Genomic DNA, 25273 nt, shown 5'->3' on the forward strand with positions numbered 1-25273 from the left:
AAGGACGGGTGTCGAAAAGTCTCATTTTCGGTATGTAGACGCCATGAAACATGTAAATCCGTTGAAATCTGAATTTGATATTATTTTCACAATCACTATATTTTCTTCTCTCTTTTGTCGCTCGAAAAAGAAAAGCCTGAGTTTACCACAAAAAGCTAGGGAGTTTCTCAAAAAATATTCAATTACAGGGCCACCGCACTAAACTTTTTCAATTCAATTTCTTAACTGTGTTAGGCCGCAGTTGTTACTGAAGTGTGTATTTGGATAATACGAATAAAATTATCGTATTATTCAAATACATCGAATGTCAGATTATCGAATAAAAAACTTCGATTGAAGAAAATCCATACTACAAAACTAACTCACACTTTGAGCACATTTTCATTAGACATATAATAGACCAATTAATGCAATCATTGTTTATGAAATATGAAAAAAATCAAATGAGTCATTTTGGGAAAGTCGTTCAAAAAGAACACGTCAGGAGTAACCTACCTCTTGTGAATTGTTTCGAACAATGAGTTAAGATATACTTTTGGTTATTAATGAAATATTTATTTGCGAAATTTGAACAAAATCGCCTGTCGTTCGAGAAAATTGTCGGGAAAAAAACCTTGACCCCAAAAATAAACTATCCGTTGTAATTGTTTTTCATAGAAATGACTTATACTAAAATATAGGGTTATTAATGAAATACTTATTTATGAATTATCAATAAAATTGTCCGAGTAATTTTTGAGAAAATCGTGAGGGAAAAATAACTCCCCGAATAAACTATCTCTTGAGGATTCTTTCAGGGTAAGCGAGTTATTCCATATTACTAGGTTTTTAATGAAATATTTATTTCTGAGTACGAACAAAATTGCTTGACTCATTTTTGAGAAAACCGTGGAGGAAAAACACCCCCAAGAGTAAACTACCCCTCGCATATTTTTTCAGGACAAACGAGTTTTGCCATATTGTTCGGTTATTAACGAAATATTTACTTTATAAATATGAATAAACTCTTTTGAGTCGTTTTTGAGAAAATCGCCCAGACAACACTCCACCAAGAATAAACTACCCCTCGCATTTTTTTAGGACAAACGAGTTATGCCATATTCATAAGTTATTAATGAAATCTTTATTTATGAAATATGAACGAAAACATTTGAGTCCATTTTGAGAAAATCACTGAGAAAAACTCACCCCCTTAGTATAAACTACCCCTTGTAGATTTTTCTCAGATAAATGCCTTATACCACAAAATAGGGTTGCTAATTAAATATTGATTTATAAAAAAAGAAAGAAAACAAGATCGTTAGAGCCAGTCATGAGAAAATATCTTTTTTTTTATTTTCATCGTACAGGAAACTACCCTTGTTTTGGGAGTAGGAGGGAAATAAAAAAAACTATAGGAAATACTATGAAAATCTTAAACTAAAATTTGGTGCAGATAAGTTGAACATACCGTAATTTTTCAACTAATTTACGGTATGTTCAAGTATGGCTTCTAGGCGAGGTATGGCTTCAGGTATGGCTTCTAGGCGAGTGCACAGAAAAGTGTAGCGAACGGACGGACGAACTGATGGACATGTATCGAAAAATAACTTTTTCGGTGTTAGGGGCTATAATACGTGTAAATTCGTTGAAATCTCAAATTTGATTTTTTTTCGAACACCATACTTTCTTCTCTCATTTGTCACTTCAAAGTAAAAGGAACTCAGAACTACAGATAAAAGACACCTACTTTTACACATAGACATTTATTGATTTAAAACTGTTTTAGTTTGTGTCATTTCACTTCCAATTGAAAGGTTTTACAATGATTAACGGCATACCAATGACGAGACGGAAGTTTTCAGGAAGTAAATGCATTCAGAAGTCTAGACTGCATTACAGCCTGTTTTTATTTCTGCAATTGTTAACAGCTGTAATTTCGTCCAAACGCTACATGAAATAATTTTTGGTTGACGTCATTGTATTACTATTTTAGTATTGTTCTCTTCAGACTTGGTTGAAGTTTTGTCTTAACGGTTATACATTTTTTCTTTCTTATTTCATCGTTACACATAAGAACAAAATGTTATGGTGAGTGGATAGATTCGAACCTACGAACATTGAGTTTATATTCTTCCAACACTTTACCAATGGACCAAGCTTTGTCTTCACGTTAACGCCCGGTTACAGGGTTTACTACGATTTAAATAAAATGGCTGGCTGTTAGAATTCCCTGCTCACATATTTCGATAAATAATTTTCATTGCTTCGTAGATACGTAGAGCAATGTTTAGATACACATTTTAGGAGTGTGAATTTTGGTGTATATAATAATTTCATGCCAGGTAAAAGCTAGATAAGTTTTCATAAAATGTTTCATATGTAGTTCTCAATAATAAGCTTGCTGTTCGGAGTGAAGTTCCAAGGTTCAGCATTGCCTAGCAGTTTTTGCTATTAATATCCCTTCTAACAATATTGGCAGTGGACAAAAGTTAGCCCGTGTTGAAGCTTTTTGCTCATAATTTAGTTATTTTACTTATTTAAGGAATATATTGAAAATTGTCAGCAGGCACGTATGCAGTAATTTATTTCGGGAGAAGTCCGATTTCAATATTAGGATAAATTATAATAAAATTTAAAAGATAATCCTTAAATTTAGGCTAAATTTACAGAGAAGTTGGGATTTCAGAGGGGAGTCCGGACCACCTGGACCCACCCCTAAATGCGTCCTTGTTTGTCAGTAACGTTTCCTCATTTTGAAACCCTCAAAAACTTCGGATATATAAAGGAAAACGAGTTATTTTCGATAAAATATCACTTCAGAAGACGCGACAGTTTTATTGCACATGGTGGTATCCCAAGTTCACAAGGGCAAGAATTCATTAATTTTGATTCTCTGTCATTGTGCTCTATCGAAAGGTTAGGTTTGTAACATATTACTCCTACGAACAAGCATGACTGGCTGGCAGATAGGAATACTGAACACAACTCCAGAGAAATGCATGCTGAACTTACGTTTATAGCTACGCTTTGGTGATTTGCCCTCAAGGTCAATCGAGTGGTAATTCAGTTCCGTCCCTGTTCTTAAGCCATGTTCGTATTACTTCCAACAGTTTTGATAATGAAAAGCATGCCTCTTAATATAACAGACTTCTTTCGCGTAAGAAATCGAAACTCAGTTGGTCAGAGGAACTAGTCTGTAAGAATTAGGTTGTTAGTTAGTTAGGAGCCCAGTACGAGTAAGGGTTTTTATTACTATTGTTTTTATCTTTTTTATGTGAGGAAAAATCAAATTGTGAGACCGCGATATCAAATGTATTTGATTAGGTAGCTTTGTCTTAGCTAAACTTTAAACATCAGTAACCGTCGAAATTATTTCACCAACTGATCACTTACTGAACATTTCAAACACGTCAAACCAGTGGCATAACATGAAGGTTAACCTCTCCTCCGCAGTCCTTAGTTATGCGTCCGTACTTTCAAGGGCGGACTAAGGGCCGGGCGACTGCCCGGGGCGCCAGAGAAAGAGGGGCACCAAAACGAGCCTCAAAAAGTAAATTTTATAATGTGCTTTCTACTGACGTTTTTGGTTTATATTCTTGTAAAGTAGTGGCAATTATATGATCTTTTTCCATTTCACTATGGAAGAAGAGAGTTTCATAGTACTAAGGGGGCTGTATCGAAAAATTGAGAGATGGCATGTAGAATAAAGAGTGCCGGGAATTAAGTATTGTTTGTTTGTTTGCTTGAGTTTAGCGTTCCACGGTTATGCCTTAATGGGCAAGGGAGATGTGGATACTAGGTAATTATAGTGGAATCCGAACCACTTTTATCGTTCAACAGTAATCCACCGGGAATTGGACCCGGTACCACAGAAGGCAGGCGTGCTAGCCACTAGAAAAGGGGGGGGGAGTTGGTATTGTTTATAGCGGGCCATATTCTTTGTGAACTTTTCCTAGGTAATGGATTTCTTTTTGAAAATGGGTTTAAAACAGGGGCGTCATTTAGGGAGGGCAGGGAGGGGCATTTGCCCCCCGTGAGTTTGAGATGTATATAGATTTGATCATTAGAATAGTAGTAAATCAGTGAAAAACGCGAAATTTTACTTATATCAAGAGGTCTTGCCCCCCGAAAGCAAAATCTGAAATGACGCTCCTGGTTTAAACTATTAAAAACACTATGATAAAATGTAAAATATAGGCTACTACTAGGGGAAGGGCGCCAAAAAGTCACTTTGCCGTTGTGAAAATTTGGCCTGCTCCGCCCCTGCGTACTTTCTGTATATTTTTTGGCCTTGCAGCTTGTGCGGTCCCCACGCCACATTGTTGCGGGGGCGCTATTTACGCCTACCCTTCGAATGTAATTCAATAACTGTTTAAGAAATTCTACCATCAGCGTGAAAACGGGAATATATTTTTCTAATAGTCCCATAGAACTTTCACTCAGAATGCCAGATGCAATTTTTCAGAGTGGGCTCTGGCTAAGTAGAAGGAAGATCTGTTTCCTAAGTAAGTTCCTTTCAGAAAGTTTGCTATTTCTTTAACAGTAATGTAAATAAATATACTTATCGTTATTAGCTCGACACCAAACCATCCTGGACAAATCCCTCTAGAACAATGATCGGCAAAAGTAATTCTGCATAATTTTATAAGCGACTCAAGGGTGAAACACTTGTTAACGAAAGCAATGTTGTTTATATACTGCCTTGTTTCTGACAAAATATAAAGTCTTTTGTAATCTTTAGACACTTTTCCTATTCTTTTTGTCACCCTTGGTTGTGTAAGGAAGTCTCGAATAAATAAAGAAGAGGTAATATTACAGATAAGGGGCGCTATAAATATATTAGGTATTTCTTTTGTTACCTAACCATAACGGCCTAGGGTCGTCTTCAGTAGAATAAAAATGCTACGTGATATTACATTCACGAAGGAGGAAAGGATGCTCTAAATATATTTCTTATTCATTTTGTCTGCCCTGCTTCTCAGAAATTATATACCGTCTGTTGGAGGGTGCTGAAAAGAGAGGAGGGGAAATAAAACGTCGTGCCCCCTCATACATTTTAAATTTTGTGACGTGGTTGCTCAAATTATTACTAAAGAAAGCACTTTAAACTAAGATGTGTAAAGTTACAACATTATGTAAGGGTGGCATATTCATTAATAATAATAATAATAATAATAATAATAATAATAATAATAATAATAATAATAATAAATATGAATGTCTTTGGAGAGCCGAAATTATGTGAGACGAACAATGATATGTAGAGGTTTAAGATGGGTGGTCATAGAGGAGGAAAAACCAGGATTTTTCTCTCTCTGACTCTCTAACGTTAAGATTATGTGCTGAAGGTAAGAAGCATCATCATTCTACAATAGGTTGCTTTTACGTAGAATATCTATTACTTGAGCTCCCCTCCTTCGGGCAACTTTGCTTATGTAGTAAATTCAAAACAATTTCAATTTAAGACAAATATTTATAGAGAAAATTAAACATTTAATAGGGAAATCTGTTATCAAAATATCCAAACACGTAGATAGAAGACTATGTAGTGAGAAACATTGTGAAACTATAAAATTCTCCAAATTAGAATTAACATTTACTGGAAAACATTCGTTATGCGTCAGTGAGCACAGGGGAAATAATTACGAAAAATTAGAGACACTAATGCAAATGCGACGATATTTTCTCTCTCTCTCTCTTTTTTTTTTTTTTTTTTTTTTTGGTATCGTCATGAGTTTTACACATATGTTACAATTTGATTCTTTCCCAAATAAAAAATAAATAAAATAACCTTAGTGATAAAAATGACAACAGTACTTCCACGGGATTAGAACCGTCTACCTTCGGTATACAAACTCGTTGCTTTAACTAACTGAGCTATTTGCTCTCTTACGTAAACTGAACCTGTTCTACAGTAAAGACGATTTTTCATTACGATTGGGCTAACAATTCGTCCTTTTCCATAGGTAATTTCCACTATTTGCACTATCTATACGTTAATACTTAGCATAGATTCATATATTTGGAGTTCGCTGATAATGCATATAATAAGACATACTAGAAATATTTCGTTAAAATTTTCGTTTGTAGATCTAATCCACGCTTCTCTCAATGACATAGATGTCGCTGCTTCGTGTTGAACTGCAGAATTCCCTCGCGTTCTTGAAAATTTCCCACTTTAGCAGAGTTGGTAATTCTCGAGATTTCTGTCGATTTAATGTTTTTTGCTTCTAATTTCTTTATTTTAAGCTAATATCTAACACAAATATTAAAAACGGGTTTGTTATTAACCTGTCCTGCTGGGGAAACCTTCCGAAATTTCGAACATTTAAAGAAAACGGAGATATTTTCAAAAAACTTCAAAATAAAGAGACGCGTCATTTATTTTGCTCATGGTAGTACATGTAAGGCATGTGCCTAGGGGCGGACATGGAATGTGACTATCACTTGCCATCCATGTGATTTATTTCTCAGAAGTATATAAGGCACATTCCCATGTACCTGAGGGAATATCATAGGCATGTACCTGCTTTGTAATTGTGCTGTTAGGAAAGGAGGCCTAAATCACACTAACTTTTATTATTGCTAGTAACTACCCGTTACATTAAGCGACAAAAACTTCATTTTGACGTAAATTGACGCTATGAAATGTAAAAATTACGTAAGTTGGGCTTTAGTTTCTAACCGCATATTTTACAACCGACTCTAACTGAAGTAGTAACATAAAAGACACAATGGTTGTGGATCTCCTGTCTTGTACAGTAATGTTGCCAGATAGGATACTGGCGTTGCGTACACAATGTTTTTCAGTGTTCATATAACCTCAGAGGAAAAAAATCAAGGGGGATAATGTCAGCAATGTAGGGACGCGAAGCTGTCTGTGCACCACGACCAGTCGCATCTCCCATAAATAAGACAGAAAGAAGCTGCAAAAGCAGAGCAGTGATCATTCATAAAAATTTAAAAAATCAATAAAAATTCTAATTAGACATCTCTCTTCATACTTAACAATTATCAATGAGAATGATTTCTGCGTATATTTCTCACTAACCCGCTTAGTTTGTCATTAAGTAAATGGAATGTCATATCAATATTAACACTAATAATAAAATATGGTAATATAAACTGGTAAGTGTGATAAAATATGTGATAAATTGACAATAGATAATATAGTGCAAAAATATGTAGAGCTATATGAGAATTTATGTAAACACTTTTATGTACAATTGTTATAAGAAGTGCATATTCACCACAACACGTTCCTCTGATTATATGACATCAGTACAAACTAAAGGGCACGGATGCACAGTGGTGGGGCACTTACCACTTGCGCGAAAGGTACCTGGTTTGATCTCAGATCATGTGAGTTTGTGGTCAACAACATTGTGTCCGTAGCGTTTTCTCGGAATTCTCCCGTTTCACCCCACATTCTTCATTTTACCAATTTTTTTCACACTGGTCTCAGTTAATCAGTAGAGAATAATTAAACAAACTAACTAACTCTATGGCCTATGGGATCCGTAGGTTCAATGCCGCGTTCACAAAAGCTCTCCACTGACTTCTATCCTTAGGCAATTGTATAGTTTCTACTTTGTATTCCTATTTCTGCGAGATCCATCTTAATGTTGTCCTCCCATCTGCGCCTAGGTCATCCTAATGGTTGTTTTCCGATTGGTATTCCAGTTAGGATTTTGAAAGCGTTCTTACTTTCTTCCATCCTGCCTACGTGACCTGCCCACCTGAGCCTAACAATGTTGGGTAAACCGTATAAATTATGTAATTCCTCGTTATGAAGTTTCCGCCATTCCCCATTCACGTTTCTCTTCGGTCCGAATATTCGTCTCAGGATCTTGTTCTCAAATACTTTCAATCTATGTTCATCCTTCCGAGTAAGCGACCATGTTTCACAACCATACAGAACAACAGGCATGATTATCGTTTTATATATTTTAAGCTTCAATTCTTCGACAGAATTCGCTAGACAAGAGATTTTGAACTGAATAATAACACCAATTCCCTGCTTTTAGTCGACATTTAATTTTTTCGTGAATATGGTCTTCGTCTGTTACTATTGATCCCAGATATTTGAAAGTATCCACTTAATCAAAAGTATTATTCGATATTTTAACGCATCCATAATTTGCCGTATTACGATCCCGACCAACTTCCATGTATTTAGTTTTTCCTGCATTTACTTCTAAACCCATGTCCCTGCAAGTGTTCAATAAGACCTCTGAATTTCTTGCTATTGTTCTCCTATCATCCCCTATTAAATTTACATCATCAGCATACGCCATAACCTGGTGAATCCCATTCAACGCTAGGCCCTGGTTGCTATCTTTGATTTTCCTTATAGCGTATTCCAGGACAAAGTTGAATAATAATGGCGACAACTCATCTCCTTGTTTCAGACCATTCTCGACGTGAAAGCTCGTGGCCAAAAATTTTCCTACCCGGGCTTTATCTTAATTAATCTAAATAGCTTCTTCGGTATTCCAAATTCTGTAAGAATGTTGTACAATGCTTCTCTCCTAACCGAGTTGTAAGCCTCTCTAAAATCAATAAAGAGTTGATGTACCGGGGTATTGTATTCCCATTTCTTTTCGGGTATTTGGCGAATTGTAAATATTTGGTGGATGGTAGCTCGATTTCGTCTGAATCCGCACTGATAATCTCCAATAATTTCATCTGCGTAGGGGTCAATCTTGCTTATAGAATATTTGAAAGGACTTTATAGGATGTTGACAGAAGAGAAATGCCTCGGTAATTATTACAGTCAGTTTTGTCGCCTTTTTTGTGAATTGGAACAATGATTGATTCTTTCCACTGTTGTGGCAATTCTTCCTTGTTCCAGATAAGGAGAATGAGTTTGTGTATCTTGATCCACAATTTTTCGCCTCCAGCTAAAATTAAATCAGCCGGAATTTCGTCTACACCCGGAGATTTGTGTTTCTTTAATTTCTTTATAGCGATTTCTACTTCTATTTGGTTAGGTTCTGGGATATATGGTTCTGCGGTGTGTATTTCCCTTCCTCTATGCACATTAGTTTTTGTCTGCGTGTTAAGCAATTCGTCAAAGAAATCTTTCCCCCTATTTAAGATGCTATTTGTGTCAGTGAGAACCGTTCCGTCAGCTTTCTTTAATATATAGACACGAGGTTGATAGCCTTTCTTAAATTCCTTGATCCCCTTATACATGTCCCGAATGTTTTTATTTTTACTATTATAAATATGGGACATAAAACTGAAAGTTTTTTTCTTCGATGCTAACTGATGTAGGGCGACCGTAGTTTTCGGTAAACTGTTTAAAAACTTACTCAAACTGATCCACCACGTTTACGAACGAAAATATATAAAATTGGATGACAACATCTCTGCTTAAAAAAAAAATACTTTTTTTTTTTACCAAGAAACTATAGTAAAAGAAAAACTCTACTTTTTTTTTACCAAGAAACTATAGTAAAAATCACTCAATAGCAGACACCAATGAGACATAAATATTTGTCCCTAAATGAGCTGTCCGTTCAGGAAAATTTCACTGTGTTTTCTATAATACTATAAAACTGAAATATATGACTGAAAGCATAAAAGCAAAATACCGGGTTATCATAAAATAAGTATCGCTGTTCAGAGAACTCTGGAGACGTAACCACTGGACAAAATGCAACCAAACTTGGTAGGAGCATATTTGGGAATATGCAGAAGCGATTGGTGTAGAAAATAAAATTAGTTCCAATTTTCGCCACCAGGAGTAATTGTGGCGCTGTACAACACCAAGTAAGTGCAGCGTGGAACTGAAACGACACTAGTGATGGTAAATGATAAGAAAAGCTGTAATTACCTCTCGTGTGGGTCTCGTGGAATTGATTACCAATGCTAGTAATACCCCGTGGTCAGTGGCGGATTCACGGGAAGTGGCATTTGAGCTGAAGCGTCCCTTTAACATTCTTGGATATCTTACAAAAACGAAGTTAGATGTAAGTCTTTTCTGAGCTCATAAAATGCAGGCTCCCTCTAAAATTCCAGGGAAAGATTAGTGTCAAATCTCGCCTCCAAAGATTGTTGTATTTCTGTTCAGTGTTAAGTACGGTGAATGTAGTATGGAAGACAAATTAATATTCAACGAAAGAAAGGCCATAATTGTGCACCCCGTGCGACGTGTGTCATTGATTTGTACTCCTATTAATAACCCGTGGTTTAGTGATGTGTTATGGACGACGATGATGATGTGGGGTTCTGCACATAGGCAGGTCTTTGATGTTAAGGCCCTGGGCAAGGAAAACGCGTGGGACTGGTACCGTATGAGATGATGATGACCTTCTAAGGACGGGACCTAGAGGTTAACATGGAATCCGACTCACATACCTTCATCGGAAATCGAATCCGAGGCCCCTTGAACACAAGGCAAAGAGTGTGGGAAGGAAAAGAAAAGCAAACATGGTATCTCCATCAATTCACTTCTAGCACATAGTGGCGCTCAAACCCGTATCACTGAAACACATGCAGGCGTGAGTAAGCATCTAGAGAGGTAATTACAGCCTTTCTTACCATTTTGCATCACTACTGTGTCGCTTTTCTTAAACGCTGCTCTTACATGGCGTTGCACAGCGCCACAATTACCTCTGGTGGCGAAAATTGGAACTAATTTTGTTTTTCATCCAATCGCTTCTGCATGATCCCAAATATGTTCCTACGAAGTTTGGTTGCATTCTGTCGAGTGGTTACGTCTCCAGAGTTCTCTGAACAGCGATACTTATTTTATGATAACCTGGTACATTTATTTAATTAATGGAAAATCTGATATATGTTTTCTTAAATATCTTACTACGGTAACTTCTCACCTTATTTATATTACACACCAACTTTTTAGCTGAACAACAATCGGGAGGGTTTTGCAAGTAGTGTAGTCTTCTCTGGACCAAATCACTTAATTGTCTCGATTCTTTTTCTCTCCATTCCGCATAGCCATCCACTTCTGCAAGTCTTTCGGCGTTGACCAGCAGTAACCTAATTACCAGAAAAGACATGGAATGAACTTGGTATCATGAACAAAGCAACAGATAAATATATCGTCGCATTCGTTACTGTCTGCTCATATGAAGAATAAATACACCTACAAGGTGAGTGACGTTAAGGCTGTGTCCAACACTTGGAATGCGTTGGGATTTCCTTATTTAATAACATGGCATATTTCTTTCCGTAATATTATGAAAACAATTTATTTTATACATTTCAAAATTCATCCAAATGTTTGTTAGTATTAACATTACATGTTCACTTTTACTTTTTCTTGCTAGGGTAATATTAGAACGCGTTAATAATAATTAATTTTCTTCCATTTAAAAACTGTTTAATATATAGCCCTATATGTTGCAACAATGCAGAACAGCAGATAGGAGGCTAACCACGTAGGTTTCTTTCATTCTCTGTCTCTCGCTAGGTCACGTGCGTGAACTTTGGATTGTCCCCGGAGGTAAAGAAACCGATGGAATGCAGACTGACAGCAGATAAGAGCAAAGCCTGTTTCCTCTCTCTTCATAGATCGTAAAGATTTCATTCATTCTACGTAAACATCTCCGCGAATAGTTGCCTGTAGAGGTATATTGGAGCTAACGACATACGAAAGTTTCAGAAAATCTGTCTATGTTGCTTTCAAGTGAGGGAAGTGTTCATCTTATGAAAGTAGTTTCGAACTGTATAGTCTAGACTAAACTCGCTTATTTGTCGCATCAACTGACAAACATTTACATAGAGATCAAAGAAAATTTACCTTGTGATGTATAGCGAACTGCAAAATAGTTAATACATGTGTAAGAAGAAAACGACCGAGAACTTATTTTCGATATATTGTATCGTTTATGCTCTATGAAAATTAATATTGAAACCGGAGATAGTAGTAAATTTCCATCAGTTCCGGTTTTCAATACAGAGACAGGAATGGAGATGGTATATTTTCTACAGGTATTGAGTCAATTCCCTAAAACGCTTATCGCTAAATATTATAGTTTTTTATTTATGGCCCGTAGGTGGTCCATTTCTATCATTTCCGATTTATATAGAAGATTGACGGAGGAGACGGAACCTATTCTTAGGACGCTAAATCGGTTTCAAAGAACCCTTCTTGATATCTCTTGCTGCTTTGGTCTGATACCTGTTAACAGACAGACGGACATAGCCGTTCTATTACACTTCCGATACTTATGCATAGAAGAGTTTGGAAGTTTAATAAACCCAGGTAGAAAAATTACTATTCCTGAAATCTATTTTCGTGCAGATTCGGAATATGGGGATTTCAGGAATTCTTTTAGATAAGTTATTATGAGCTAAAGAATAAGGGGGACTGCGGTGGCTCAGTGGTAGAGTGCTCATCTCTGGTGTGTGGGTTCTCGGTTCGATCCCAGATAGCACCAAGTGGCCTTTGTGGTGGATAAATACTTTGTGCGTGGGTTCTCTCGGGGTTGTCCCGTTTTCTCCCACTTTATTCATTCCACCATTTCATTTATTCTCATCATCATCGTCTCCTTTAGCCTAGCCGGTATAACCATGGGATGTAAAGCTTTAAGATTTCATTTCATTTCTAAATAATAACGTAATGCATTCTACAGTGTTATATTCTTGGCTAATGTCCCAATAATAGCGTAAATATTGATGATATGCTTCCAGACAGATATAACATAAAATCGATTAGTCATGAAAAAATGCAAGATAGTCACTACATGCAAAAATTATTTCGTTCAGACAGTGTTCGCTATGAGACGAGACGAGAAGGTTTTCTCGTCTCGTCTCCTAAATTTAATGTCTCGTCTCGATCCTCGAATACTTCTTTCGCTCTTATCTCGAAATTTTATTGCTCCGTTTTGATAATTTATATAATATATATAATATTTATGTAATATATATGCCCTAATTTTTCCTTAATTTCATCTGGAAGTTATCACAACCGTTCCCGTCACAATTGGTCCACGAATAATGTGATATAACAACATTTAAACCATACTTACTATTGGAGTAAATTGTGTAATGTCTTGCATATTTTAAACGTAGATAAATGCTCTTTATTTCTTTCGTACCATCATTTTATCAATTTGTAGTTTTTTTTTTACATATGAATGAAGCAACATTGAAACTGTTTGAGATCAAGACTTGGGTGAATTAATGTTGCCACGGGACTCGAGAAATTTCTCGTCTCAAAAACGAGGCGACAATTGTTGTGTTTCTTGTCTCGAGTTTAGAAAGGTATTCACGTATGGTTTTCGAGATTATCAAGACGAGACGAGAAATGTCTGGTCTCGTGGAGAACACTACGTTCAGGTAATGATGAGATGAACTAGTGGACTTGCGTGTGGGTGCGTCTGTAAGGAGCAGGTGCGTTAGCAACGGTGGGTATGCGCTTAAACGAAAAGTTTATTTAAATCATTATGTGAACTTGAAATAAAAAAATAAATATATACGTTTCGAATTGCTAAAATTTAAATACATCACGAATATCGACCAATATCCAGTTTTTGTTTCTCTTACACCATAATGAAATAGTTTCCAGTATAAACTGATAAAGCGCTTGTAGAAATGTTAGTTTCAAATGCAAATTAACTTATATCTCTGACACTTTCATTCAAGAGGTTAATGCTTCGGGATTTCGTTCGACAATACGACTACAGTTACGGACATCTTGTGTTTTTATTTCTGACAATTCAGGTTTGAACTTACTATAAAGCAGTAGCGGTTTCTGACGTAGGGCTACCGGGCTACAGCACGCTTCCTATGTTTGTGTATTTGCGTTAGACTAATTTTAGTTCAGAAAATGTTCATCTATTCATTTGTTTAAACTGTTCGTTAATTAACAGAATACAGAACTTTCCCCATGACGATCTTTTCGATCGTGGAGCGCGATTATCAGCGCCTTCAGCAGTGTGAAAGTTGCACTAACGAACCAAGCGGGCTGTACTGAATGGAGCCCGCTTGAACTACAGAAACCTACTCAACAAATATATCTCTAGCATGGAGCAAAGATCTCGCTATCAGTGTTGTCAGATTCAGAATAACAGACTTCCCGCTCAACGCTCTGAAAATTCCCGATCGGTTGCAAAATTTCCCGTCAAGGTAGAATATCACTCATTAATTGAACTATGAACAATCAATCAGCAGCATATCTTTTCCTGCGGGAGGAGAAATCTATTATAGAACAATCCTTCTATTTTCTATCTGTATTTATTTGGTATAGAGATAAATATACATACGTATTTGTGTGCTTGTGTGTGTATGCTACTTCCAAATATTATATTCTCCTCTTCACTTCATCCTAAAATTCCGTGAATGATTGACCATAAAAAATATAGTAAGCAAAGGCCATAAAACTTCCCTCCCTTCTTTTTTCTCGCAAAAATAGATATTGGCGCGATAATCAGTTCCGGTTTGTAAACCTCACTTGCTGTTCTGGTTCTTTTGACCTTCAAAAACGCTTTTAATCCTTGTATTATACCATGTACAAAGAGATGAAGTCAAGGAGTCAAAAAGAGACGACATGAAAAGGAATAAAAGTAGGCAGAATTTCCCATTTTCAACTGGAATTTCCCGCATTCCCGCCAATTCTAAGAATTTCCCGTTTTGTGGGAAATTTCCCGCCATCTGACAACACTGCTCGATATGCCTTGTCCACTTTCTTTTTTTTACACCCACAATAGCTTCCACCGTGCTGAGTTAGGTTGAGCCCGAAGACATTCTGCGCAAGCGCTAAGTATTCCTCTTTCTCGCTTTCTTCTGCTTCTCCGCGCTCGGTTCTTTTCTCCTCTTTTTTTATTTTCTTTAATCCTAAAGGTCCGGGAGCCCAGAATTGTCGGGAGTGTATATTAAATGTATTGAACATTTTTTACACAGATTCAGATCGTAGCAAAATTATAGCACATACATTTAATGGGGCATCGGTAATATGAGATCAATTAATGGCGTACAATCTAAAATTAAAGAACACTGTCCTTTGGCACACTACGTCCATTGTTAACCAATTAAATTTGATAATGGAAAGAACTGCATCTCAAAATCAATCGACACGGATTTTTTTCCTGTAGTCTTTCAGGATTTTTCACATTTTTCCTCCTGCTCCCCACAGCGTGTATCTGTTTTGGAAGAAGTGGCTGTATGACGTATTCCGAGTGGGTCAGCTACTCGATGGAATTTCAAATCACGAACCGTCAATTCCGTCTATGAAAATTAAAATGTTTCGAAAGAGTGCTTTTCAGAACTAGAGAAATCCAACACAGGGAATTCATGTTTTGGTTAGAATTCTTTCAGAAAATAATGCCGCATGTGAATATTTTGTATAATCAAATTCAGTGCAGGCCTACCATTAAAGTACAAACAGCACTTAAATATTTCATTGAAGCCATTGAGAAAATTCAGAATGACACAGACAATATTAGGCCAAGTGATATGTTTCTTCCAACAGTTGGTGAAGACAAATGTGGGCGGATTATATCTTGCAGAGTATCCAATGCCAAAGAAGTATGTGATCGCATTTCTGCGGATTCGCGAAATCGATTTGAGAAAGCAAGTCATTTGGATGCCGCCAAACTTCTGGATTCTGCAAATTTTACTGATTTTTCCGGAACATATTCTGGACACTGCGGTTGAAAGCTACCCAATGTTAGGTAAGCAGTGACTTCGCACTGAGCTTTTGGTTCTGTCAGCTTATCTTTAAAAACGACCTACAGGACAATTTTAGCGAAATAACAACCCTTTTGCAAATAATAGTGACCATACCAATGTCCACAGCAGAGCCTGAGAGATACTTTTCGTCTCTAAAGAGAATTAACGAATGTGAGGAATTTCCGTAGATAAGGAAGGTTAACTGTCCTTGCCATGCTCTCGATACAAAAAAGTTTGATCAACAACATGCTAGATTTCAACTCCAGGGTGATAGAAAAGTTTGTCAGCATTAAGAATTGAAGGATGGATATCAACTTCCGCCTTCGGTGGGTAAATACACGTGTGTATATATATATATATATATATATATATATATATATATATATATATATATACCGGGTGAGGCATTTAAAACTGTTTTTTTGAATATCTGGATAACTACAAATCGGATTTTGAAAAAGTTGTAATAAAAGTTGTTCGTCTCGAAGGGGGACATCCAATGATACCACACTCGACCCCCTGCCCCCACCCCCCGGGGGCGGGAGGGGGGCAACTTTGAAATCTTAAATAGGAACCCCCATTTTTTATTCCATATTCTGATTCTCCGTGAAAAAATACGTAACTTTTGTATTGAACATTTTTTTCGTTGCGTGATAGATGGAGCTGTAATCGACAAAAATCAAAATGGCTCACAAACATTTGAAAAATGAGGCATTTAAAACTGTTTTTTTGAATATCTGGAAAACTACAAATCGGATTTTGAAAAAGTTGTAATAAAAATTGTTCGTCTCGAAGGGGACATCCAATGATACCACACTCGACCCCCTGCCCCCACCCCCCGGGGGCGGAGGGGGGGCAGCTTTGAAATCTTAAATAGGAACCCCCATTTTTTATTCCATATTCTGATTCTCCGTGAAAAAATACGTAACTTTTGTATTGAACATTTTTTTCGTTGCGTGATAGATGGAGCTGTAATCGACAAAAATCAAAATGGCTCACAAACATTTGAAAAATGAGGCATTTAAAACTGTTTTTTTGAATATCTGGAAAACTACAAATCGGATTTTGAAAAAATTGTAATAAAAATTGTTCGTCTCGAAGGGGGACATCCAATGATACCACACTCGACCCCCTGCCCCCACCCCCCGGGGGCGGGAGGGGAGGCAACTTTGAAATCTTAAATAGGAATCCCCATTTTTTATTCCATATTCTGATTCTCCGTGAAAAAATACGTAACTTTTGTATTGAACATTTGTTCGTTGCGTGATAGATGGCGCTGTAATCGACAAAAATCAAAATGGCTCACAAACATTTGAAAAATGAGGCATTTAAAACTGTTTTTTTGAATATCTGGAAAACTACAAATCGGATTTTGAAAAAATTATAATAAAAGTTGTTCGTCTCGAAGGGTGACATCCAATGATACCACACTCGACCCCCTGCCCCCACCCCCCGGGGGCGGGAGGGGGGCAACTTTGAAATCTTAAATAGGAACCCCCATTTTTTATTCCATATTCTGATTCTCCGTGAAAAAATACGTAACTTTTGTATTGAACATTTTTTTCGTTGCGTGATAGATGGCGCTGTAATCGACAAAAATCAAAATGGCTCACAAACATTTGAAAAATGAGGCATTTAAAACTGTTTTTTTGAATATCTGGAAAACTACAAATCGGATTTTGAAAAAGTTGTAATAAAAGTTCGTCTCGAAGGGGGACATCCAATGATACTACACTCGAGCCCCTGCCCCCACCCCCGGGGGTGGGAGGAGGGCAACTTTGAAATCTTAAATACGAACCCCTTACTGCAATGGGTGAAGTTGGTACTGTTGCAAGAACATAACTTTTATTTTAACAGTTGTGGAATTTGAAGTGCCATTCATTTGGATTCTTCATATTTTCTTACGATACTTACTTCCAGTTGTACAAGGCAGTTTCGTCAAACATCTCGATTACTATTTATGATTACGGAACACTTTAGCATATCCTTTAGGCTGTATCATTGTATCACGACCCTTAAGCTCAAGCTCAATCCTATTATAAAACACGATGAGAAGTGAGATAGGAGTGTCCTGGAGAAGTTAGATATAGTGCATTCATTCAGCCAATGGAACAAGATGCAAATCTTAGCAGAGTTCTTATTCTGCCTTGCATATCCATCTACAAAGTGTCGAATTTCTGATACGCCTTCACATGACGTGTTTTGCAGACGATGAAACACTACTGATGCAATTTCCGATGATCCTTTGGCTACGTGTGCTTCTGTCCAATAATATACTGTGTAAACAATTTGTTCTTTGTTTGCCTATCGGTTGACGTTCCTTCGTAAATCGTAAAATTAAACAACTAAAATTATGCTGCTGTAATAGGCGGTTTGATCTGGAACTCGAGGAAGAACATGATTCTTTTGCGAGTCGAATAATAAAGTGATTGCATCATTGTTTCTACTTTTCAATAAGGAATGAAAGGCTTCACCTTTCTCTTATGTATCGAAAATTCAGTTTCACAAGAGGTATTCCTTGATTGAAGTCTCAACTCAAACTGCATACATTTCGAACATTTATTTACAGCAGGACTTCCAAAACTTATATTGTATTCAGTTACAAATAAGAGTATGGAACTCGAAGATCGTTTTCCACATCGTTATTGTACAGTTGGTGAAGTTTTGCTACAGACAAATAACTTGGCAGCTAATGCTTCTTTCCATTTTCTCGTCTGCAATAATGTTTCTGTACAGGAATTAGTCTTTCACAGGCCCGTTTTTATAATATTGTGCGCCTATGTGCCCTTTTGCTGCCTCCCCGCACAATTTTGCCGCCCCCTCAAAAACGACCATTATTATTATTAGTTGAATTCAGTTATTTGGGTGGGGGGTCGCTGAGATGTATAACGACAGCTTTAATACATTTCAACTTCAAGGTCATATTCCACTCCCCAGGAAGGGGGCGAGATTTTAAAAGTAATCGAAAACGACAGATATTAGTGTTGAATTCATAGTTTTCGAGGTCGCTAAGTTTAACGGTATCATTTTTCATGATGTTTTAAGTTCATCCTCACCGCTTGGAAGGGTGGTGGGAAAGGATGACTTTTTTAACATATTTTCTCGCCCTTGCGCGGGACTCTGCAGATTGCTAGTTTTAAATATTACTTTATTGTGAATCTTAGAGAAATTCCAAAATTTTGCCGCCCAATAAATTCTGCCGCCCTGTGCTCGAGCATAGAATAGCACTTACCTAAATACGGGCCTGGTCTTTCAATGAATGTTTTAACAGTTTTCTTCTTGGCTTCAAACATATGGGACTTATGGTCTCCTCCTCTGTTTTCTGATGCCAGCTATCCACTTTCAAAATTCCGTTTACATATTAGCTTAAACCGTTTCTCAGATACTCCTAACACACAACAAAAAAATTCTTACACACTATCAGCAGTGTTTTGATGTCACTATCACATTTCGGATCGTAATATCGAATCCAAAGCTGTGTTGCTTCTTCCCTGTTGTTCTTTGGTCTTTTTCGTTGTGGTGTTGAAGGTTTCGTATGCTTTAATATGAAATTGTCTTGGATTATTCTATTTTTAACCAAATAGAAGCATTGGTGAAATTTGCAAATATCTTGCATACACATTTCTGTACATCTAAGTCTTTCCTCCTACATGGTTACAGTTAAAGTGTTTCGTGCAAACATTTGGGTGAATAGGTTGACTCTTTTAATTTTTACGTTTTGCGTTTCCACTTGTCAGGATTACGCATTTTCTTCCTGCCGTTTCCAGGTGGACTTGGTGTAATAATAACATCCTCCTCTTTCAAATCTTTTAATCTTTCCATCTCCGTGGACATTTACGCCGGAAAGCTTCTTTTTAATAGGACAGAGTGAATTCATTACACTCTTCAAGCTACTTTTGCTACTCCAACAATGGCGTCGTAGTAAATAAAACCAACCTTATCGTTAAAACCTTATCAAATTTTCAGTTATAGCCGGTGATAACACAATATTCTTTCTTGAAGGAGAAATGAATGTAAATCCCGTGAAATTTAATTGTTTATCACTATTATCTTGCTTGCTGATGCAATGCATAGCATTGGGACAAAAGACAATTTGAACCGAAAATGGCAACTAGTCATTCAATGGTTATAGAAAAGAGCCGTTTTATAATTAAAAAATCCTTTCCTTATCAGTGCGCCATGTTGTTGTGGACAATATCACTTATGAACAAAAACCTACTTTTCAAATTACTTTTTTAAAAATGTTTTAGACAGTTTTGGCAAGAAACCAATTCATAAACAGAAAGATACGACCTCAAAGATTTCAAAGCTATTGATATCTCAATTTAAAAAAGAAAAAAATGGACAAGATCCGTTTTGAAAATAAACTCGACAATTAAAACTACTTTTAGCGTTACCCAGGAACAACGACGTGGACGTAGTAGTAATTTGTTCCCTTCGGGGTGCTTTTTTAATGTGAGTCCCCTTGCCTCTCACCATCGGGGTGCTTGTTTCAGGTAAGTCCCCTTGCCTCTCACCATGGGGGTGCTTGTTTTAGGTGAGTCCCCTTGCCTCTCACCATCGGGATGCTTGTTTTAGGTGAGTCCTCTTGCCTCTCACCATCGGGGTGCTTGTTTAAGGTGAGTCCCCTTGCCTCTCACCATCGGAAGCTCCATATTTTACCGAAGCAAATGTTCAAAATGGTGTCCGTTTTCTGCAACACACATTACAACTCTGTTTCTGAAGGACAATTCTACTGCTCTAAGTGTCTCTTCGCTAATGTTTGCACATGCATTGATTATGCGCTGCCGCATATTTTCTGGGGTTGTCGGTTCTTCCGTGTAACATTTTGCTTTTAGCGTTCCCCACAGGAAAAAGTCGGAAGAAGTTAAATCAGGGGATCGTGCAGGCCAATTTTGAGGACCACCTCGTCCAACCCATCGATCAGGATATTTTCTATTCAAAACCTCACGAGATATCCGTGAATAATGCGCTGGACATCCATCTTGTTGAAACCAAATATTCATTCTTGTTTGAAGTGGGACATCTTCCAGTAGTGTTGGCAAAATATTATCTAAAAAATCGGCATACATTTGACCATTCAAATTCCCGTCTATGAAGTATGGGCCAATTATTCGAGTACCTAAAACACCGCACCAAACGTTCACACTCCATGGACGTTGACGCTCGGCTTGCCTTAACCAATGAGGATTATCTACTGACCAATAATGCATATTATGCCGATTCACTTGACCAGTATTCGTGAAAGTTGCCTCATCAGAGAAAAGTATCTGTGAAATAAAATCATCATTAACTGCTAATTGCTGTTGTATCCAATTGCAAAAGTTCAAGCGGTGTTGAAAGTCGTCCCCATGTAGTTCCTGATGCAACGAAACGTGATATGGATGGAATCTGTGTTCATGCAGTATGCGCAGAACACTTCTTTGCGACATTCCTGAACTTCGTGCGATTTGCCGAGAACTGATGTGAGGATTTGCAGCAACTGCAGCTAAAACATTCACTGCGGCATTTTCGTTCGTCACAGGCCGTGATCGGACTCGTTGTCTGGGTTGAATACTTCCAGTTTCAATAAATAATTTAATAATACTGACATAACCCTGAATGACATGTGAACGTACTTTGTGAGTACGTTATGTAACATTGTCTTTCTTGGCGCTGTCTAATAGATGGCGCTCTAATAGACAACAATCAAAATGAGTAAACACCGCTGACAAGTGATAAGAAAATGTTCGAAATTGTGACTATTTTTTGCGATATATTTTGCATTATTCAAACTACCGTCTACGAAGCAAGAACTGCTACCACGCGTAGCAGTCCATGGTTAGATTTCCTGTACGTGTAACACTTGCAATTAGGGATGGGCACAAAAGAGTTCGAGCAAGTTTTCTTTGAAACTCGACTCGACTCGACTCGAAAAACTTCCTCCGACTCAGGGGCGGATCCAGGGGAGGGCGTTCGGGGCGATCGCCCCCCCAGGAGAGGAGACTTTCCTTTTTTATATATATAAATAAAATCCATCCCAGAGTTTGGAGCCCTTAAAAGTAGCATTATAATAACCCACCGCCCCCCCAGAAATCAGTCCTGGATCCGCCCCTGCTCCAACTCTACTCGAAATTCTACTCGAATTCGGGTTAAGTTTCGAGTCGAGTCGAGCCAATTCGAGCTAAATCCTGTGTGTAGTTCCAAATACTCTTTTCAAATATCCTACGTAGATAATATAATTATCAATGATATTACTAGTAATATACTACCACTACTACAACTTATTATTATTATTATTATTATTATTATTATTATTATTATTATTATTATTATTATTATAGGCGGTTTGTATCTGAATACTAAAAACTAGTGACTGTCTATCTGCGTAGTCGACAAGTCTTTAGGAGGCAAGGACATCGGTCATGAGGTTCTGGGTTTGAGTTCCGGAGGAGCAAGCCAAAAATTGATAAAAGTTATAGGGCGTCAGTTAAACATGTTCAAAACTGCTTGGTCCGGGTTTAGGATTGTCATCGGCTCAAGCGGTCGGCTCACAGCTTATTCACTATCAAGCCAAACAGAAAAGTGAGCCAACAGCTCACCCAAGCGAGCCGGCTCAGTTCAGCTGAGTCGAACCGAGTCGATGGGCTGCTTTTAATGGAGCTGGCTCGAGCCGATGGCTCACATGAGTCGAGTTGGTGGCTGATCCGAATGGAACCGGCTCGAGCCATCGGTTCAATTGTGCCGAGTCGCTGGCTCGTCCCAACCAAGCCGGCTCAATTGAACCGAGCCGATGGCTTTCCATACCAACCGAGCCGGCTTGAGCTGTTCGCTCAGTTGAACCAGCTGAGCCTATTGACATCACTGCACGGATTGGGCTTCTTCTGTGGCTCAAAAAGTCGACCGTGCAGGTCTAAGCCTAGACGGTAAGAACTACAGTATATACTTATATTGGTACTCACGAAATTTGAAGCTGTCTCGTTATAAAAATCTATTGTTGTCTCGTTTTCGAGACGAGATGACATATACTAAACGTACCCCCACCAGATGTACCTCTGTCGTGAGAAATATTAAAAGTATTCGACATTACTGCTTACATTTCTCATGGCTTTCGCTTTCCAGTCTAAACAGGCCATAATTTAAAAACGAGTTAAAAAGAGCTGAATGTGCGAGCCATTTATCAAACTCGAGCTCAAAACAGTGACTCGGCTTGGAACTCGACTCGAGAAAATTACCTTTGACTCGACTCCAATTCAACTCGAGTCGAGTTTAAGCTCGACTCGCGCCTATCCCTACTTGCAATGTGTAGTCTATTGCAGAAAAGGGGGACCATTTCGAACGTTTGTTCGTTTGTTCAGTAAACAATGAAGATGTGTGAGAGGCAAAGAGACAACCCCAAAACAAACACCCGAATGGTAGGATGCAAGAGGCTCAACTAAAACAAACACCTCGATGATGAGACTCAAGGGGACTTACCTGAAACAAGCATCTCCTTAGTGAGAGGCAAGGGGACTCACATTGAATCAGCAAACCAAAGGCAACAAACTAATAGATACTACGTCCACGTAGTCCAATTGAAGTAAATTTCACCTACATCGGTAACAGAAATTACACCAAAAATTTGGGCAAAGTAATGAATTATGTTCTGGAGAATCAAGTGTTTTGCTTAAAACATTACAGTTTCTCATTAAAGATTTTAGAATAACCACCTTTCAGAATAACTGAGATAGCGTTACGGTAGTCAACTATGGTGTCATTTGATAGCATTTACAAAGATATCAAAACTATCTACTTTAATTTTCTTAATCTGATGCGTATTTCTTGGATATTTTTCAATTGTTCGTAACAAATTTTCGTCGATTACAGCGCCACCTATCACGAAACGAAAAAAATGTTCAATACAAAAGTTACGTATTTGTTCCCAGAGAATCCAAACCTTTATTAAAAAATGGAGGTTCTCGTATAATATTTCAAAGTTGACCCCCTCCCGCCCCCGGGAGGTTGGGCAGGGGTCGAGTGTGATATTGTTGAATGTTCCCCTTCGAGATGAGTGAATTTTTTTACGTTTTATTTTTTAAGTCCGATTTTTAGCTTTCCAGATATTCAAAAAAAAGTTTTAAATGCCTCATTTTTCAAATGTTTGTAAGCCATTTTGATTTTTGTCGATTACAGCGCCATCTATCACGCAACGAAAAAAATGTTCAGTACAAAAGTTACGTATTTTTTCACGGAGAATCAGAATATGCAATAAAAAATGGGGGTTTCTATTTAAGATTTCAAAGTTGCCCCCCTTCCCGCCCCCGAGGGGTGGGGGCAGGGGGTCGAGTGTGGTATCATTGTATGTCCGCCTTTGAGGCGAACAACTTTTATTACAACTTTTTCAAAATCCGATTTGTAGTTTTCCAGATATTCAAAAAAAAAACAGTTTTAAATGCCTCATTTTTCAAATGTTTGTGAGCCATTTTGATTTTTGTCGATTACAGCGCCATCTATCACGCAACGAAAAAAATGTTCAATACAAAAGTTACGTATTTTTTCAAGGAGAATCAGAATATGGAATAAAAAATAGTGGTTTCTATTCAAGATTTCAAAGCTGCCCCCCCCTCCCGCCCCCGGGGAGTGGGGGCAGGGGGTCGAGTGTTGTATCATTGGATGTCCCCCTTCGAGACGAACAACTTTTATTACAACTTTTTCAAAATCCGATTTGTAGTTTTCCAGATATTCAAAAAAACAGTTTTAAATGCCTCATTTTTCAAATGTTTGTGGGCCATTTTGATTTTTGTCGATTACAGCGCCATCTATCACGCAACGAAAAAAATGTTCAATAGAAAAGTTACGTATTTTTTCACGGGGAATCAGAATATGGAATAAAAAATGGGGGTTCCTATTTAAGATTTCAAAGTTGTCCCCCCTCCCCCGGGGGTGGGGGCAGGGGGTCGAGTGTGGTATCATTGGATGTCCCCCTTTGAGGCGAACAACTTTTATTACAACTTTTTCAAAATCAGATTTGTAGTTTTCCAGATATTCAAAAAAACAGTTTTAAATGCCTCATTTTTCAAATGTTTGTGAGCCATTTTGATTTTTGTCGATTACAGCGCCATCTATCACGCAACGAAAAAAATGTTCAATACAAAAGTTACGTATTTTTTCACGGAGAATCAGAATATGGAATAAAAAATGGGGGTTCCTATTTAAGATTTCAAAGTTGCCCCCCTCCCGCCCCCGGGGGGTGGGGGCAGGGGGTCGAGTGTGGTATCATTGGATGTCCCCCTTCGAGACGAACAACTTTTATTACAACTTTTTCAAAATCCGATTTGTAGTTTTCCAGATATTCAAAAAAACAGTTTTAAATGCCTCACCCGGTATATATATATATAGGGCCGCGGTGGCTCAGTGGTAGAGCGTTCACCTCTGGTGCTAGGGGTCTCGGGTTCAAACCCTGCTCCCGCCAAGTGAACTTTGTGGTGGACAAACACCGTGTGCGTGGGTTTTCTCGGGGTTCTCCCGTTTCCTCCCACTTTCTTCATTCCACCATTTCCTCCATTACTCATCATCACCGTCTCCTTTAGCCTAACCGGCATAACAGTGGGACGTAAAACTCAAAATTTCATTTCATTTCATTTTATATATATATATATATATATATATATAGATTGTAGCACGCTTTGTT

The 25273-nt window shown here is 37.7% G+C and overlaps 1 protein-coding gene across 3 annotated transcripts in view; it reads right to left on the reverse strand.

Moving 5' to 3' along the window:
* The window catches only part of LOC145695218 (alpha-(1,6)-fucosyltransferase-like), a 250604-nt gene that overhangs the window by 133725 nt on the left and 91606 nt on the right, over positions 1–25273 (reverse strand). For all 3 annotated transcript variants that reach the window (XM_081772207.1, XM_081772206.1, XM_081772208.1), the window contains exon 5: positions 10824–10989. In XM_081772207.1, the coding sequence (XP_081628333.1) occupies positions 10824–10989 (166 nt within the window). The remainder of the gene's footprint in view (positions 1–10823; positions 10990–25273) is intronic.

The sequence above is a fragment of the Thermobia domestica genome, chromosome 9 (genome assembly GCF_964235325.1).
Source record: "Thermobia domestica chromosome 9, izTheDome1.hap1.1, whole genome shotgun sequence".
Lineage (NCBI taxonomy): Eukaryota > Metazoa > Arthropoda > Insecta > Zygentoma > Lepismatidae > Thermobia > Thermobia domestica.